The 19037-nt window shown below is 44.1% G+C and overlaps 2 protein-coding genes across 3 annotated transcripts in view; both read left to right on the top strand.

Moving 5' to 3' along the window:
• Positions 1 to 19037, top strand: part of LOC118944226 (guanine nucleotide-binding protein G(I)/G(S)/G(O) subunit gamma-2) — a 33760-nt gene that overhangs the window by 9902 nt on the left and 4821 nt on the right. The window contains exon 2 of the mRNA XM_036962553.1: positions 16019 to 16140. Coding sequence (XP_036818448.1) covers positions 16054 to 16140 — 87 coding nt within the window. The 5' untranslated portion in view covers positions 16019 to 16053. The remainder of the gene's footprint in view (positions 1 to 16018; positions 16141 to 19037) is intronic.
• On the top strand, positions 5574 to 12303 carry LOC118944225 (hornerin-like). Of its 2 annotated transcripts, none has more exons than XM_036962551.1 (2): positions 5574 to 10784; positions 11335 to 12303. In XM_036962551.1, the coding sequence occupies exon 1, from the start codon at positions 9173 to 9175 to the stop codon at positions 10130 to 10132; it is 960 nt and encodes a 319-aa protein (XP_036818446.1). In that variant the 5' UTR covers positions 5574 to 9172; the 3' UTR covers positions 10133 to 10784; positions 11335 to 12303. The 2 variants fall into 2 exon arrangements, with proteins under 2 accessions (XP_036818446.1, XP_036818447.1); XM_036962552.1 differs by having other exon boundaries at positions 5574 to 10807; positions 11358 to 12303.

The following is a 19037-nucleotide window of genomic DNA, read 5'->3' as shown; positions in this document are numbered from 1 at the left end:
AATATACAAGGGGCATCATGACAAGTGATCCAATTCCATCCTCCCTTCCCCTCCCTCCCTCTCTTTCTTCCCCTCTTCATCCCTCCCCTCCTCTCCTCTCATCTCTTTCCGCTCCTCCCCTGTGTCCCAACTCCTCCCCTCCCCTCCCTCCCTCTCTTTCTTCCCCTCTTCATCCCTCCCCTCCTCTCCTCTCATCCCCGTCTCCTATCCTCCCCTCTCCTCTCATCTCGTTCCGCTCCTCCCCTGTGTCCCAGGCCTTCTGCTTCCTCTCTCCCCCTCCAACACAGACAGGTGTTTATGGATGATTCAAAAAGCACCCAGCACGCTTCATCCTTCATCCTGTTTCCTCGCTCCCACAGCATTAACTAATCAATGATTAATCTCTCTCTCTATCTGTCTCGCCATGCCCTTTGTAGGATCTAGTCCTGTAGGTTTAATGAATCACCCTGTAAGTCAGAGACATCCAGAGGCAAACACCAGCCATGATCACATCTGTGGAGGGCCTCGTCACGAACACACACTCACACACACACATACACAGTCCCCCACCCCTGCCCCATGCTGCGATGCCCAGGGTGTGAAATCAGAGCGTGGTAATTAAAAATCTGTCCCTCGCTGTGTGTGTGTTTGTCCCTCACAGAGCCATCTGGAACTCTGTGGATGAAATATTAAATTAGGAGGGTCAGCTGGGGGAGGTGGGGGGGGGGGGGGGGGGGGTGGTAGCAATCATAGGAACATGGTAGGAAAAATGGGTGGTAAGAAACCTGTGAAACTCTATCAATATCACATCAAAATGGATTAAAACCATTTACGTGTGATGGAAAATATTGTGTAATGTTATATACATCTGAAATAAAGTCATATTCTGTCTGAAAAAAGCCAAGTTGATCAAATTGACCAATTCACACAATTGCATTTTGCAATAACAAAACATATTTCTGTGTTTTTTCTATGTATGGATAATATTTAACTTACTTTAAGTAATATTGGGTTTTCCTATCTGGTTTCTTTTGAAGAGATCGTATCTTACTTCTTTACCTTAAAATGAATGGTCGTCAATGGCAGTGTTCTGACCGCATATTAAAAAAAATAAATAAAAAAATAATAATAATATATATATATATATATATATATATATATATATATATATATATATATATATATATATACAGTACAGTGCATTTTCCCACATTTTGTTAGGTTACAGCCTTATTCTAAAATGGATGAAATAATTTTCCCCCCATCAATATACACACATATATCCCAGAATGACAAGGCAAAAACAGTTATTTTTACATTTTTGCACATTTATAAAACGTAACTATCACATTTACAGATGTATTCAGACCCTTTACTTTGTTGAAGCAGCCTTGAGTCTTCTTGAGAATGATGCTACAAGCTTGGCATACCTGTAATTGGGGAGTTTCTCCAATTCTTCTTCGCAGATCCTCAAGCTCTGTCAGGACTCTCCAGAGATGTTTGATCGGGTTCAAGTCTGGGCTCTGGCTGAGCCACTCAAGGACTTTCAGAGACTTGTCCCGAAGCCACTCCTGTCTTTACTATGGATTAAGTGATATATGACATGCTATTTTATCAAATCAATTCTCTGTAATTAATATTACCTGATTAAACTAATCTTGTAAATGTAATTAACGAGGAAGTCGGGGCACCACAGAATAATTTTTATAGAGCTGTTGTCTTCCGAATAAAGTCTTAAAGACCTTGTCATATTTTATATCAATAGCAGCCAATTACTAATCGTCCCCTTATTCAGTCTCATCTGAACATCGGAAAATTATTGGTTATCTTCATGAACCCTGGCTAACAAGTTGGAACAGCAATACAAAATTTGGTTTAATTATTTATTTACTAAATACATAAATAATCACACAGAATTGCATATACACAGGATGGATCATAAATTGATTACTAATTATGTCACACAAGAAAACATCCCTAGCAGATGAAACCGATATGACGGCTGGTTACACAAAGAAAGGGGGTTGGGTTTGAATGAAAGTGCGGGAAGACTGAGGAACAAAAGGATTAGGTCTCTATCGGACCTTATGAAGCTATGCTATCGTAAATACAGAATCTTATGCATTCTAAATAACTGCCCATTCGGAAAAAGGAAAATGCAAGAAATATATTTACTCTGAGCAACGCTTCGATAGATTGGTCGAAGATTGAGGCTGGGTTGCCCAGCAGAGATCTCCCTTGTCCTTTGAAGAATATTTCTGGGCAGATACGTTGTAGTCTGTTGTCTTGTGGTAGAACGGTTATGTTGTAGTACCGTCGTCTTGTAGTAGAATGGATACGTTGTAGTACCCTGTCGTTCTGAAGAGATTGTTCATCCTTTCCTAGGCCACACACATTTACAGCTGCTGCTGATAACTCGACGTCTAGGATGTATCCCTTCTTTTATTGAATAAAAGTGATGCTGCCACCACCATGCTTCACCGTAGGGATGGTGCCAGGTTTCCTCCAGACATGACGCTTGGCATTCAGGCCAAAGACTTCAATCTTGGTTTCTTCAGACCAGGTGACCATCGGGTTCTTGGTCACCTCCCTGACCAAGGCAAACTCCAAGCACGCTGTTATGTGTCTTTTACTGAGGAGTGGCTTCCATCTGGCCACTCTACCACAAAGGCCTGATTGGTGGAGTGCTGCAGAGATGGTTGTCCTTCTGGAAGGTTCTCCCATCTCCACAGAGGAACTCTGGAGCTCTGTCAGAGTGACAATCAGCACTTCTCCCCGATTGTTCAGTTTGGCCGGACGGCCAGCTCTAGGAAGAGTCGTGGTGGATCCAAACTTCTTCCATTTAAGAATGATGGAGGCCACTGTGTTTTTGGTGACCTTCAATGCTGCAGAAATGTTTCGGTACCCTTCCCCAGAGCTGTGCCTCGACACAATCCTGTCTCGGTGCTCTACAGACAATTCTTTCGACCTCATGATTGTTTTTTGCTCTGACATGCACTGTCAACTGTGGGACCTTTTATAGACAGGTGTGTGCCTTTCCAAATCATGACCAATCATTTTTACCACAGGTGGACTCTAATCAAGTTGAAGAAACATCTCAAGGATGATCAATGGAAACAGGATGCACCTGAGCTCAATTTCGAGTTTCATAGCAAAGGGTCTGAATACTTATGTAAATAAGGTATTTCTGTTTTTTATTTGTAATAAGTCCTCAAATGCTTTGTCATTTAAATATTTGTTTACCTCTTATTTAACTAGGCAAGTCAGTTAAGAACAAATTCTTATTTACAATGATGACCTACACTGGCCAAACGTATGCCCTATGGGACTCCCAATCACAGCCCAGATTTGAACCAGGGTATCGATATTGATGTTCCTAGCACTGAAATGCAGTGCCTTAGACCACTGCACCACTGGGGAGACCCCCAAATTATGGGGTATTGTGTGTAGATTGATGAGGGAAAAAAACAAATTGAATCCATTTTTGAATAAGGATGTAATGTAACAAAATGTGTAAAAAGGGAAACGGTCTGATACTTTCCGAACGAACTGTACGCTTTTGTAGGGGACAACTGTGATGTCAGACGAGTGGACAGGTGGACAGGTGTCTAATGTTTCAGAGGCTACTGATGCCACAATAATTATACTGACACACACAGACCACTAAAGGATACATCTGGGTCTGAAGAGAGGCACCTATGTAGTGAGTGCCATGATGTTTTTGTTTAGGACCGGTACAGAATGCAATTTAGGAAACCTTGTATTATTGCAACAGTGGGTGGATGCTAAATTACACATTCTGTTAACATTTATATTCTATGACATTTCAGATGTACATATTATCATTTTTCAAGAAGTACAGTGCCTTGCGAAAGTATTCGGCCCCCTTGAACTTTGCAACCTTTTGCCACATTTCAGGCTTCAAACATAAAGATATAAAACTATTTTTTTGTGAAGAATCAACAACAAGTGGGACACAATCATGAAGTGGAACGACATTTATTGGATATCTCAAACTTTTTTAACAAATCAAAAACAGAAATTTGTGAACAGCAGTTTTCAGTTCTTTCCACAGATTCTAGATTGGATTCAGGTCTGGACTTTGACTTGGCCGTTCTAACACCTGTATATGTTTATTTTTGAACCATTCCATTGTAGATTTTGCTTTATGTTTTGGATCATTGTCTTGTTGGAAGACAAATCTCCGTCCCAGTCTCAGGTCTTTTGCAGACTCCATCAGGTTTTCTTCCAGAATGGTCCTGTATTTGGCTCCATACATCTTCCCATCAATTTTAACCATCTTCCCTGTCCCTGCTGAAGAAAAGCAGGCCCAAACCATGATGCTGCCACCACCATGTTTGACAGTGGGGATGGTGTGTTCAGCTGTGTTGCTTTTACACCAAACATAACGTTTTGCATTGTTGCCAAAAAGTTCAATTTTGGTTTCATCTGACCAGAGCACCTTCTTCCACATGTTTGGTGTGTCTCCCAGGTGGCTTGTGGCAAACTTTAAACAACACTTTTTATGGATATCTTTAAGAAATGGCTTTCTTCTTGCCACTCTTCCATAAAGGCCAGATTTGTGCAATATACAACTGATTGTTGTCCTATGGACAGAGTCTCCCACCTCAGCTGTAGATCTCTGCAGTTCATCCAGAGTGATCATGGGCCTCTTGGCTGCATCTCTGATCAGTCTTCTCCTTGTATGAGCTGAAAGTTTAGAGGGACGGCCAGGTCTTTGTAGATTTGCAGTGGTCTGATACTCCTTCCATTTCAATATTATCGCTTGCACAGTGCTCCTTGGGACGTTTAAAGCTTGGGAAATCTATTTGTATCCAAATCCGGCTTTAAACTTCTTCACAACAGTATCTCGGACCTGCCTGGTGTGTTCCTTGTTCTTCATGATGCTCTCTGCGCTTTTAACGGACCTCTGAGACTATCACAGTGCAGGTGCATTTATACGGAGACTTGATTACACACAGGTGGATTGTATTTATCATCATTAGTCATTTAGGTCAACATTGGATCATTCAGAGATCCTCACTGAACTTCTGGAGAGAGTTTGCTGCACTGAAAGTAAAGGGGCTGAATAATTTTGCACGCACAATTTTTCAGTTTTTGATTTGTTAAAAAAGTTTTAAATATCCAATAAATGTCGTTCCACTTCATTATTGTGTCCCACTTGTTGTTGATTCTTCACAAAAAAATACAGTTTTATATCTTTATGTTTGAAGCCTGAAATGTGGCAAAAGGTCGCAAAGTTCAAGGGGGCCGAATACTTTCGCAAGGCACTGTAGTTAGGATGTCGTGAACTACTTTTTCAAAGTAACTTTAGTTCAGTAAACTATACATTTCTTAAGCCTAGCTTTAGAGTAGCTTAACTTCCTCCAGTGTGAAGTAATTGGTAGCTTGGAGGGGGACATGATGGTGTGTCTAAGCACAGCTGGGGTCCTCTCTCGCTCCCTCTCACTTTCTCTCTCTCTCTCTCTCGCTCTCTCTCTCGTCTCTCTTTCTCTTTCTCTCTCTCTGTCTCACTTTCTTTTTCTCTCTCTCCCTCTCTCTCGCCCTCTCTCTCACTCTCTCTCTTTCTCTCTCTCACTTTCTCTCGTTCTCTCTCTCCTTCTCTGTCTCTCTCTCTCCTTTTCTGTCTCTCTCTCTCTCTCACTATTCAGTGTACAATATCAAGCACAAGTCCTCAAAGAGTGTGCAGACAGTGTTGATATCATACTGCTGTCACCCAATGAAACAGTATTGTGACCTGTTTCGACATCTCCCATGAGTATTGACCATTATGATATTGTGGCCCCATTATGGAAAAATCATTTTCTTTTAGAGTTGTTCAGAGCTTTGTCAATGATGCTGTTGTAGTGTCTGCCCTATTTGAACAAGTGGGGCAATTTAAATTACATTCTCATGTTCATTTGGAAGACCAAGTCTGGATTTCAATCCAAGGCACGTTGTAGAGAACAGCATTGGTCTGTCAACAATGCACCTTTTAAAAGCAATGGTTCCGATGTTCACAAACAGCACATTCACAGTAAATATTTAAAATACCTAAATCATTATTAACCATCCAACATATAACGAGGCCCCTGGGGGCCTCACCCTCATAATGCTGGTCTTCCTGACACCCATCAGAGGCCAATGTGTAGAAGGCCAGGCATATGACCTCCACAGAGGGGACCCAGGTTATAACAGATTATAAGTATGGAAGATTTATCCAGGTCTGTCTTGAAAAATCTATTTTATATGTCAATAAGACTAAGCTGGTTAAATAAAAATGAATGATATAGTGTCCCAGCCGGGTTAAAGATTATAAAACCCTTCTCACAAATATGAAAACATCCAACGGACCTCTCTGTGTTATCTCTCTGTAATAATTATAATTATAGTATTCACTAATTCTAGTATAGTATTGAATAATATCCAATTATACAATTTAATGTCTATATTCAGTAGGCTATTCTTATATTCAGTTCTACTATTCAGTTCTGCTATTCTAGTATTTACTGTTCAAGGGGAACTGGTTTCATGGTAGAACTCAACTGCCCACCCACCCCATCAGTGTGACACATGCTGGAGTGGTCACTAGAGTGGTCCTGGAGTAGTCTCTAGAGTGGTCCTGGAGTAGTCTCTAGAATGGTCCCTAGAGTGGTCCTGGAGTAGTCTCTAGAGTGGTCCTGGAGTAGTCTCTAGAGTGGTCCTGGAGTGGTCTCTAGAGTGGTCTCTAGAGTGGTCCTAGAGTGGTCCTGGAGTGGTCACTAGAGTGGTCCTGGAGTAGTCTCTAGAGTGTTCCTGGAGTAGTCTCTAGAATGGTCCCTAGAGTGGTCCTGGAATGGTCTCTAGAGTGGTCCTGGAGTGGTCCCTAGAGTGATCCTGGAGTGGTCTCTAGAGTGGTCCCTAGAGTGGTCTTGGAGTGGTCTCTAGAGTGGTCCCTAGAGTGGTCCTGGAGTGGTCCCTAGAGTGGTCCCTAGAGTGGTCCCTAGAGTGGTCCTGGAGTGGTCTCTAGAGTGGTCCTGGAGTGGTCCCTAGAGTGGTCCTTAGAGTGGTCCTGGAATGGTCCGTAGAGTGGTCCTGGAGTGGTCCCTAAAGTGGTCCCGGAATAGTCTCCAGAGTGATCTCTAGAGTGGTCCTGGAGTAGTCTCTAGAGTGGTCCCTAGAGTGGTCCTGGAGTAGTCTCTAGAGTGGTCCTGGAGTGGTCTCTAGAGTGGTCCCTAGAGTGGTCCCTAGAGTGGTCCCTAGAGTGGTCCTGGAGTGGTCACTAGAGTGGTCCTGGAGTGGTCCTGGAGTGGTCTCTAGAGTGGTCCTGGAGTGGTCCCTAGAGTGGTCCTGGAGTGGTCCCTAGAGTGGTCCTGGAGTAGTCCCTAGAGTGGTCCTGGAGTAGTCCCTAGAGTGGTCCTGGAGTGGTCCTAGAGAGGTCCTGGAGTGGTCCCTAGAGTGGTCCCTAGAGTGGTCCTGGAATGGTCCCTAGAGTGGTCCTGTAGTGGTCCCTAGAGTGGTCCCGGAGTAGTCTCCAGAGTGGTCCTGGAGTAGTCTCTAGAGTGGTCCCTAGAGTGGTCTTGGAGTGGTCTCCAGAGTGGTCTCTAGAGTGGTCCTGGAGTAGTCTCTAGAGTGGTCCTGGAGTGGTCTCTAGAGTGGTCCTGGAGTAGTCTCTGTTGGTACCTTCTTCTGTTGGTACCCTCCTTCTGTTGGTACCTCCTTCTGTTGGCACCTCCTTCTGTTGGCACCTCCTTCTGTTGGCACCTCCTTCTGTTAGCACCTCCTTCTGTTAGTACCTCCTTCTGTTGGCACCTCCTTCTGTTAGCACCTCCTTCTGTTGGTACCTCCTTCTGTTGGCACCTCCTTCTGTTAGCACCTCCTTCTGTTAGTACCTCCTTCTGTTAGCACCTCCTTCTGTTGGCACCTCCTTCTGTTGGCACCTCCTTCTGTTAGCACCTCCTTCTGTTAGCACCTCCTTCTGTTGGCACCTCCTTCTGTTGGCACCTCCTTCTGTTAGTACCTCCTTCTGTTGGTACCTCCTTCTGTTGGCACCTCTTTCTGTTAGCACCTCCTTCTGTTAGCACCTCCTTCTGTTGGCACCTCATTCTGCCCTTCTAGGTCAACTACCAGTCAACCTCTGTAGCCTGTTCTCCTTCACCGCTATAGCAGGTAGCAGACAAGATCTATTAGGTGGTTGCTACTTTGTGTGTGTGTGTGTGTGTGTGTGTGTGTGTGTGTGTGTGTGTGTGTGTGTGTGTGTGTGTGTGTGTGTGTGTGTGTGTGTGTGTGGTCTCCAGAGTGGTCTCTAGAGTGGTCCTGGAGTAGTCTCTAGAGTGGTCCTGGAGTGGTCTCTAGAGTGGTCCTGGAGTAGTCTCTGTTGGTACCTTCTTCTGTTGGTACCTCCTTCTGTTGGTACCTCCTTCTGTTGGCACCTCCTTCTGTTGGCACCTCCTTCTGTTGGCACCTCCTTCTGTTAGCACCTCCTTCTGTTAGTACCTCCTTCTGTTGGCACCTCCTTCTGTTAGCACCTCCTTCTGTTGGTACCTCCTTCTGTTGGCACCTCCTTCTGTTAGCACCTCCTTCTGTTAGTACCTCCTTCTGTTAGCACCTCCTTCTGTTGGCACCTCCTTCTGTTGGCACCTCCTTCTGTTAGCACCTCCTTCTGTTAGCACCTCCTTCTGTTGGCACCTCCTTCTGTTGGCACCTCCTTCTGTTAGTACCTCCTTCTGTTGGTACCTCCTTCTGTTGGCACCTCTTTCTGTTAGCACCTCCTTCTGTTAGCACCTCCTTCTGTTGGCACCTCATTCTGCCCTTCTAGGTCAACTACCAGTCAACCTCTGTAGCCTGTTCTCCTTCACCGCTATAGCAGGTAGCAGACAAGATCTATTAGGTGGTTGCTACTTTGTGTGTGTGTGTGTGTGTGTGTGTGTGTGTGTGTGTGTGTGTGTGTGTGTGTGAGAACAACCAGAGCAACCAGGGTTGCGTCTGAAATGGTACCCTGTTCCCTATGTAGTGCACTACTGTTGACCAGGGCCCAGGTCAAAATACGTGCACTACATAGGGAATAGGCTGCCATTTCTGAACCAGCCCATGTCCTGAGAGCCTTAGACTCAGTAAAAGCCTGTAGTTTACATTACACTGTTGATACAACTTAGCCTGTTTACAGTCACTATAAATCCACTATGGTAGCTGGTCCTTTGCCTCACGGAAATAAATGGCTTTATTTCAACTTCTCCAACTTATTGTGGGGACAATGCAATTTTTTAATGGAGGAGACAGCGCGTCACATAGACAGTATGAGTTTTTTAATGGAGGAGACAGCACGTCACATAGACAGTATGAGTTTTTTAATGGAGGAGACAGCACGTCACATAGACACTATGAGTTTAATGGAGGAGACAGCACGTCACATAGACAGTATGAGTTTAATGGAGGAGACAGCACGTCACATAGACAGTATGAGTTTAATGGAGGAGACAGCACATCACATAGACAGTATGAGTTTAATGGAGGAGACAGCACGTCACATAGACAGTATGAGTTTAATGGAGGAGACAGCACGTCACATAGACAGTATGAGTTTAATGGAGGAGACAGCACGTCACATAGACAGTATGAGTTTAATGGAGGAGACAGCACGTCACATAGACAGTATGAGTTTAATGGAGGAGACAGCACGTCACAAAGACAGTATAAGTTTAATGAAGTAGACAGCACGTCACATAGACAGTATGAGTTTTTTAATGGAGGGGACAGCACGTCACATAGACACTATGAGTTTAATGGAGGAGACAGCACGTCACATAGACAGTATGAGTTTAATGGAGGAGACAGCACATCACATAGACAGTATGAGTTTAATGGAGGAGACAGCACGTCACATAGACAGTATGAGTTTAATGGAGGAGACAGCACGTCACAAAGACAGTATAAGTTTAATGAAGTAGACAGCACGTTACATAGACAGTATGAGTTTTTTAATGGAGGAGACAGCACGTCACAAAGACAGTATAAGTTTAATGAAGTAGACAGCACGTCACATAGACAGTATGAGTTTAATGGAGGAGACAGCACATCACAAAGACAGTATAAGTTTAATGAAGTAGACAGCACGTCACATAGACGGTATGAGTTTTTTAATGGAGGAGACAGCACGTCATATAGACAGCATTAGTTTTTTAATGGAGGAGACAGCACGTCACATAGACAGTATGAGTTTTTTAATGGAGGAGACAGCACGTCACATAGACAGTATGAGTTTAATGGAGGAGACAGCACGTCACATAGACAGTATGAGTTTAATGGAGGAGACAGCACGTCACATAGACAATATGAGTTTAATGGAGGAGACAGCACGTCACATAGAAAGTATGAGTTTAATGGAGGAGACAGCACGTCACATAGACAGTATGAGTTTAATGGAGGAGACAGCACGTCACATAGACAGTATGAGTTTAATGGAGGAGACAGCACATCACAAAGACAGTATAGGTTTAATGAAGTAGACAGCACGTCACATAGACAGTATGAGTTTTTTAATGGAGGAGACAGCACGTCACATAGACAGTATGAGTTTAATGGAGGAGACAGCACGTCACATAGACAGTATGAGTTTAATGGAGGAGACAGCACGTCACATAGACAGTATGAGTTTAATGGAGGAGACCGCGCGTCACATAGACAGCACAAGTTTTTTCATGGAGGAGACTGTGCGTCACATAGACAGTATGAGTTTAATGGAGGAGACAGGGTGTAGTCAGGCTGTAACAGCAGTGAAAACTGACCGTGCTACAGGGCTGTCCCTTTTGAGGCATCCACATGGACAGGTGTGATGCTGTGACATGGACAGGTGTCACATAGACAGCACGTCACATAGACAATATGAGTTTAATGGAGGAGACAGCACGTCACATAGAAAGTATGAGTTTAATGGAGGAGACAGCACGTCACATAGACAGTATGAGTTTAATGGAGGAGACAGCACGTCACATAGACAGTATGAGTTTAATGGAGGAGACAGCACGTCACAAAGACAGTATAAGTTTAATGAAGTAGACAGCACGTCACATAGACAGTATGAGTTTTTTAATGGAGGAGACAGCACGTCACATAGACAGTATGAGTTTAATGGAGGAGACAGCACGTCACATAGACAGTATGAGTTTAATGGAGGAGACAGCACGTCACATAGACAGTATGAGTTTAATGGAGGAGACCGCGCGTCACATAGACAGCACAAGTTTTTTCATGGAGGAGACTGTGCGTCACATAGACAGTATGAGTTTAATGGAGGAGACAGGGTGTAGTCAGGCTGTAACAGCAGTGAAAACTGACCGTGCTACAGGGCTGTCCCTTTTGAGGCATCCACATGGACAGGTGTGATGCTGTGACATGGACAGGTGTGATGCTGTGACATGGACCGGTGGGGCGCTGTGACATGGACAGGTATGATGCTGTGACATGGACAGGTGTGATGCTGTGACATGGACAGGTGAAGGCGCTGTGACATGGACAGGTGGGGCGCTGTGACATGGACAGGTGTGATGCTGTGACATGGACAGGTGTGATGCTGTGACATGGACAGGTGTGCCACTGTGGGACATCAATATTGATGTTCCAGCACCACGCAGAAATCTGAGATGAGCGTTTAACCCACTGATCCATCTGATCCCACGGTGAGCCCTACCCTAACCTGCTGCACCATGGGGCTGAAAGGTAGGAGGCCACTGATGGGATTAATCACTAGGGAAAGCTAGTCGGTTACACCGGTACACACACACACAGACACTTCAACCTCCCTCTTATCAATGTTTTAATCCTGTTTTTAACCGCCCACACAGAAATGTAATTAGCATAATAACAAAAATCCCCATCAAAATCTGTCTATTTAAACTAGATATATCTTCTGTTCATGTCGGCCTTCCACATCTGCGGTGGAAGGTGGCAGAGCTACAGCGATGTTTGTCAGACCAGGAGACTTCCTGAAAAGTCTGTAGCGTCTGAACGGTTTGGGCTCTACGATGCCACAAGCCTCACAAAACTCGCCTAAAGGTAACCCAGTACCAAATGACGGAAGTATGGACATACTTTAGTGCCAAAAAAGTGGTTAAATATGGATAGAAACAGATTAAAATAACCCTGAGCTATAGGACAGACACTGCAAAATAAGCTTCATTTTTTTTGTATTTTACCCCCTTTTTCTCCCAAATGTAAATATTGTCTCATCGCTGGAACTCCCCAAAGGGTTCAGGGGGGGCGAAGGTCGAGTCAAGCGTCCTCCGAAACATGACCTGCCAAACCGCGCTTCTTAACACCCACTCGCCAGCCGCACCAATGTGTCAGGAAACACCGTTCACCTGATGACCATGGTCAGCCTGCAGGCGCCCGGCCCGCCACAAGAAGTCCTTAGAACGCGATGAGCCAAGTAAAGCGCCACCCGGCCAAACCCTCCCCTAACCCAGATGATGCTGGACCAATTGTGCACCACCCTATGGGACTCCCGATCACAGCCAGTTGTGATACAGCCAAGGATCGAACCTGGGTCTGTAGTGATGCTTCTAGCCCTGCCAAGCAGTGCCTTATTAGACCTCTGTGCCTCTCAAGAGGCCCAAATATACTTTATTTGAATAAATGTTTTGACTATCTGTTTTGCCATATATGAATATGTTATTCAATACATTTCTATGGGCTAATAAGAGTAAGGCCAAATGCAATGTTTCATTAAATGTTGCACCTACAAGGGTGCTAGAATTCCAAATCAAATAGCTAAATGATCCTTGGTATGACCATCTTAAAACAATTCCATATGTTAGCTTAGTAAACCAAGCCCCGGCCCTTAGACTCTAGGCAGTCAGTGTTTTAGATGGTTGCAGTGAGTTTATCCTGTCTTTTTATGGCCTCTGGTCAAAAGTAGTGCACTATGTATCATGCAAACATCTAGCAACCAAAAGGTTGAGTGTTTGAATCTCATCGTGGACAACTGTAGCAAATTAGCCACTTTTTAACTACATTTTAGCTACTTTGCAACTACTTAGCATGTTATCTAACCCTTAACCTAACCCTGACCTTAAACCTTTTAGCTAACCCTTCCCCTAACCTTAACCCTTTAACCTGATCCTAATACTAACCCATAACCCTAACACCTAGCCTAGCTAACATTAGCCAGCTAGCTGACTTTAGTGTTATCCACCTAGCTAACATTAGCCAGCTAGCTGACTTTAGTGTTATCCACCTAGCTAACATTAGCCAGCTAGCTGACTTTAGTGTTATCCACCTAGCTAACATTAGCCAGCTAGCTGACTTTAGTGTTATCCACCTAGCTAACATTAGCCAGCTAGCTGACTTTAGTGTTATCCACCTAGCTAACATTAACCAGCTAGCTGACTTTAGTGTTATCCACCTAGCTAACATTAGCCACAACAAATTGGAATCCATAATATATCCTATGAATTGTAAATCGTAATATATCGTTATACGAAATGGATGTACATCCACAACTATACAAAACTTTTCATACTAAATGGAGTGCCTCAGATTTACAGAGCATTCAAAAAGTATTCAGATCCCTTGACTTTTTCCACATTGTGTTGTTACAGCCTAATTCTAAAATTGATTTTATTGTCTTTTTCCCAATCAATCTACACACAATGCCCCATATCTTAAACACTCACTCAGGGGTGCTTGTTTAGTCCCCTCCTATACTCCTTGTTCACCAACGACTGCGTGGCCAAGCACAACTCCAACACCATCATTAACTTTGCTGACAACACAACAGTGGTAGGCCTGATCACCGACAACGATGAGACAGCCTATAGAGAGGAGGTCAGAGGCCAGGCAGTGTGGTGCCAGGACAACAACCTCTCCCTCAATGTGAGCAAGACAAAGGAGCTGATCGTGGACTACAGGAAAAGGAGGGCTGAACATGCCACCATTCACATCGACTGGGCTGTAGTGGAGTGGGTCGTGGACTACAGGAAAAGGAGGGGCGAACAGGCCCCCATTCACATCGACTGGGCTGTAGTGGAGCGGGTCGAGAGTTAAGTTCCTTGGTGCCCACATCACCAACAAACTGTCATGGTCCAAACACACCAAGACAGTCGTAAAGAGGGCACGACAACACCTATTCCCCCTCAGGAGACTGGAAATATTTGGTGTCCCCAGATTCTCAAAAGGTTCTACAGCTGCACAGCAAGCGGTACCGGAGTGTCAAGTCTAGGTCCAAAAGGCTCCTTAACAGCTTCTACCCCAAAGCCATAAGACTGCTGAATAATTAATCAAATGGCCAACCAGACTATTTGCATTGACCCCCCCCCCCCCCCCCCCCCCGCCCCCTTTCTTTTTACTCTGCTGCAACTCGCTGTTTATCATCTATGCATAGTCACTTTCCCATTACCTACACTTTCCCACTACCTAAATTAAATTGACTAACCTGTACCCCCGCACATTGACTTGGTACACCCTGTATGTAACCTCATACTTGTTATTTTATTGTTATTTTTAGTAGATTTTTTACTTCATTTTATTTTGTAAATATTTTCTTAACTCTATTTCTTGAACTGTTAAGGGCTTGTAAGTAAGCATCTCATGGTAAGGTCTACTACACCTGTTGTATTCGGCGCAAGTGACAAATAAAATGTGATTTGATTTGAAATTCCAAGCAAAAACTGTTTTTTTAAAACATATTTGCAAATGTATGTATAATAACAAATTTAAATATAACATTTACATAACTATTCAGACCCTTTACTCGGTACTTTGTTGAAGCACTTTTGGCAGCGATTACAGCCTTGAGTCATTTTGGCATGACACAACATAACAACATAAGTTTGAAACACCTGTATTTGGGGAGTTTCTCCCATTCTTCACTGCAGATCTTCTCAAGCTGTCAGGTTGGATGGGGAACGTCGCTGCACAGCTATTTTCAGGTTTCTCCAGAGATGTTCGATCGGGTTCACTCAAGGACGTTCAGAGACTTGTCCCGAAGCCACTCCTGCGTTGTCTTGGCTGTGTGCTTAGGGTCTTTGTCCTGTTGGAAGGTGAACCTTCGCTTCAGTCTAAGGTCCTGAGCGCTCTGGAGCAGATTTTCATCAAGGATCTCCCTGTACTTTGCTCCGTTCATCTTTCCCTTGATCCTGACTATTCCTCCAGTCCCTGCTTCTGAAAAACATCCCCCACAGAATGATGCTGCCACCACCATTCTTCACTGTAGGGGTGGTGCAAGGTTTCCTCCAGGCGTGACACTTGGCATTCAGGCCAAAGAGTTCAATCTTGGTTTCATCAGACCAGAGAATCTGGTTTCTCATGGTCTGAGAGTCCTTTTGGCAAACTCCAAGAGGGCTGTCATGTGCCTTTTACTGATGAGTGGCTTCCGTCTGGCCACTCTACCATTAAGTCCTGATTGTTGGAGTGCTGTATAGATGCTTGTCCTTCTGGAAGGTTCTCCCATCTCCACAGAGGACCTCTGGAGCTCTGTCAGAGTGACCCTCGGGTTCTTGGTCACCTCCCTGACCAAGGCCCTTGCTCAGTTTGGCCAGGTGGCCAGCTCTAGGAAGAATCTTGGTAGTTCAAATTTCTTCCATTTAAGAATGATGGAGGCCACTGTTTTCTTGGGGACCTTCAAAGCTGCATAATTGTTTTGAATTTACCACAGCTGGACTCCAATCAAGTTGTAGAAACATCTCAAGGATGATCAAAGGAAACAGAATGCACCTGAGCTCAATTTCGAGTCTGATAGCATAGGGTCTGAATACTTATGTAAATAAGGTATTTAAGGTTTTTTTTAACACATTTGCAACAATTTATAAAAACCTGTTTTCACTTTGTCATTTTGGGGTATTGTGTGTATATTGATGAGGATTTTCTTTTATAAAATCCATTTTAGAATAAAGTTGAAACGTTAAATAGAATGTGGAAAAAGGGAAGGAGTCTGAATAATTTCCGAATGCACTGTACATACAGAATGATAAGAAATGCTCTGAGACCAGGTTGCCACCCCAGACAGACAGACAAACAGACTAACCTTAAGCTTCAACCCTAAAACAACCTCTTCTCTTCCCTTCAGACAGCCTATACCAGGCCTAGCTGAGAATCTCTATCATGGCGTCCAACAACACAGCAAGCATCGCCCAGGCCAGGAAACTGGTAGAGCAGCTGAAGATGGAGGCCAACATTGACAGGATAAAGGTGAGGGGGAATTAGGTCTATATCACTGGCCAAGAAGATAAAAAACCTAACAGATACACTATCGGTCAAAGGTTTTAGAACAGCTACTCATTCAAGGGTTTTTCTTTATTTGTACTATTTTATACATTGTAGAATAATAGTGAAGACGTCAAAACTATGAAATAACACATAGTAGTAACCAAAAAAGTGTTAAACAAATCAAAATATATTTTATATTTCAGATTCTTCAAAGTAGCTACCCTTTGCCTTGATAACAGCTTTGCACACTCTTGGCATTCTCTCAACCAGCTTCACCTGGAATGCTTTTCCAACAGTCTTGAAGGAGTTCCCACATATGCTGAGCACTTGTTGGCTGCTTTTCCTTCACTCTGCGGTCCGACTCATCCCAAACCATCTCAATTTGTTTGAGGTCGGGAGATTGTGGAGGCCAGGTCAACTGATTTAGCACTCCATCACTATCCTTCTTGATAAAATAGCCCTTACACAGCCTGAAGGTGTGTTGTGTCATTGTCCTGTTGAAAAACAAATGATAGTCCCATTAAGCCCAAACCAGCTGGGATGGCGTATCGCTGCAGAATGGTGTGGTAGCCATGCTGATTAAGTGTGCCTTGAATTCTAAATAAATCAGACAGTGTCACCAGTAAAGCACCCCCTCACCATAACACCTCCTCCTCCATGCTTTACGGTGGGAAATACACATGCGGAGATCATCCATTCACCCATACCGCGTCTCACAAAGACATGGCGGTTGGAACCAAAAATGTTCAATTTGGACTCCAGACCGAAGGACATATTTCCACCAGTCTGATGTCCATTGCTAGTGTTTTTTGGCCTAAGCAAGTCTCTTTTTCTTATTGGTGTCCTTTTTCTTTTCAGCAATTCAAACATGAAGGCCTGATTCTATTGTCAGTCCAAGATGGCGTAGCAGTCAGACGTGTTTTTGTCTTGTCTTGTCCCTTGTCTCATCGTTTCTTTACTAGGATATATTTTAATCTCACTTTCCACCTACGATCTAAATATACTTTCCTGCAACCCGCCCCACCCAATGTGGTACGGATCTGCTATTTTTATACGTTATAACTGGAACCTCCATCAGAAGCTAGCCAGCTAACTAGCTACTAGCCAGTAGTCACTGTTAACCACGGCTAGCCCCGGCCCGCTAACTTTCTGAACACCGTGCCTCCTGCTCGCCTAGCATAGTAGCGACTACCAAACGGCTCCCGGACTCACCTATTGCTGCTCATTGGACCCTATAATCACTCGGCTACACATGCCTCTCTCTAATGTCAATATGCCTTGTCTTCTGCTGTTTCGGTTAATTATTATTTTATTTCCCCGTAGAGCCCCTAGTCCAGCTCAACATGCCTTAGATAGCTCTTTTGTCACACACCCCACACATGGGGAGAACTCACCTGGCTTAGCTATTGTCTCCAGATATGCAAGCTCTCTCATTGTCACTCAATGCCTAGGTTTACCCCCACTGTACTCACATCCTACCATATCCTTGTCTGTACATTATGCCCTGAATCTATTCTACCACACCCAGAAATCTTCCCCTTTTATTCTCTGTTACCAACGCACTAGACGACGAGTTCTTATAGCCTTTAGCTGTACCCTTAACATACTCCTCCTCTGTTCCTCTGTGATGCTGGGTCCCTGTAACCCTCAGCATCACACCTATTCCCCAGGCGCTCTCATTTGTTGACTTCTGTAACCGTAAAAGACTTGGTTTCATGCATGTCAATATCAGAAGCCTCCTCCCTAAATTGGTTTTATTCACTGCTTTAGCACACTCTTCCAACCCTGGTGTCATAGCCATGTCTGAATCCTGAATTCTGACATTTCCATCCCCAACTACAACATTTTCCGTCAAGATAGAACTTCCAAAGGGTGTGGAGTTGAAATCTACTGCAGAGATAGCCTGCAGAGTTCTGTCATACTATCCAGGTCTATACCCAAACAGTTCGAGGTTCTGCTTTGAAAAATCAATCTCTCCAGAAATAAGTCTCTCACTGTTGCCACTTGTTATGGACCCCCCTCAGCCCCCAGCTGTGCCCTGGACACCATGTGTCAATTGATTGCCCCCAGTCTATCTTCAGAGTTCGTACTGTTAGGTGACCTAAACTGGGATATGTTCAGCACCCTGGCCGTTCTACAATCTAAACTAGATGCCCTCAATCTCACACAAATGATCAAGGAACCTACCAGGTCCAACCCTAAATCCGTAAACATTGGCACCCTCATAGATATCATCCTGACCAACTTGCACTCTAAATACACCTCTGCTGTCATCAACCAGGATCTCAGCAATCACTGCCAATTTGCCTGCGTCCGTAAGGGGCCTGCTGTCAAACGACCACCCCTCATCACTGTCAAATGCTGCTTAAAACACTTCAGCGAGCAGGCCTTTCTAATCGACCTATATCCTGGAAGGATATTGACATCATCCCGTCAGTAGAGGATGCCTGGTTATTCTTTAAAAGTTATTTCCTCACCATCTTAAATAAGCATGCACCATTCAATTATTTTTTAACAAAGAACAGATATAGCCCTTGGTTCACTCCAGACTTGACTGCCCTTGACCAGCACAAAAACATCCTGTGGCGTACTGTATTAGCATTTAATAGTCCCCTCGATATGCAACTTTTCAGGGAAGTCGGGAACCAATATACAGTCAGTTAGAAAAGCAAAGGCTAGATTTTTCAAACAGAAATGTGCATCCTGCAGCACTAATTCCAAAAAGGGACACCGTAAAGTCCATGGAGAATAAGGGCACCTCCTCCCAGCTTACCCACTAACTCTAATGAACGTATCTTCTACAGGCTAGGAAACACTGTCACCACCGATAAATCTACGATAATCGAGAATTTCAATAAGCATTTTCCTACGGCTGGCCA

This window comes from Oncorhynchus mykiss, chromosome 25 (assembly GCF_013265735.2).
Source record: "Oncorhynchus mykiss isolate Arlee chromosome 25, USDA_OmykA_1.1, whole genome shotgun sequence".
NCBI classification, from domain to species: Eukaryota; Metazoa; Chordata; class Actinopteri; order Salmoniformes; family Salmonidae; genus Oncorhynchus; species Oncorhynchus mykiss.
Note: the sequence above shows the minus strand (reverse complement) of the source record. Positions and strands in the feature narration are given on the sequence as shown.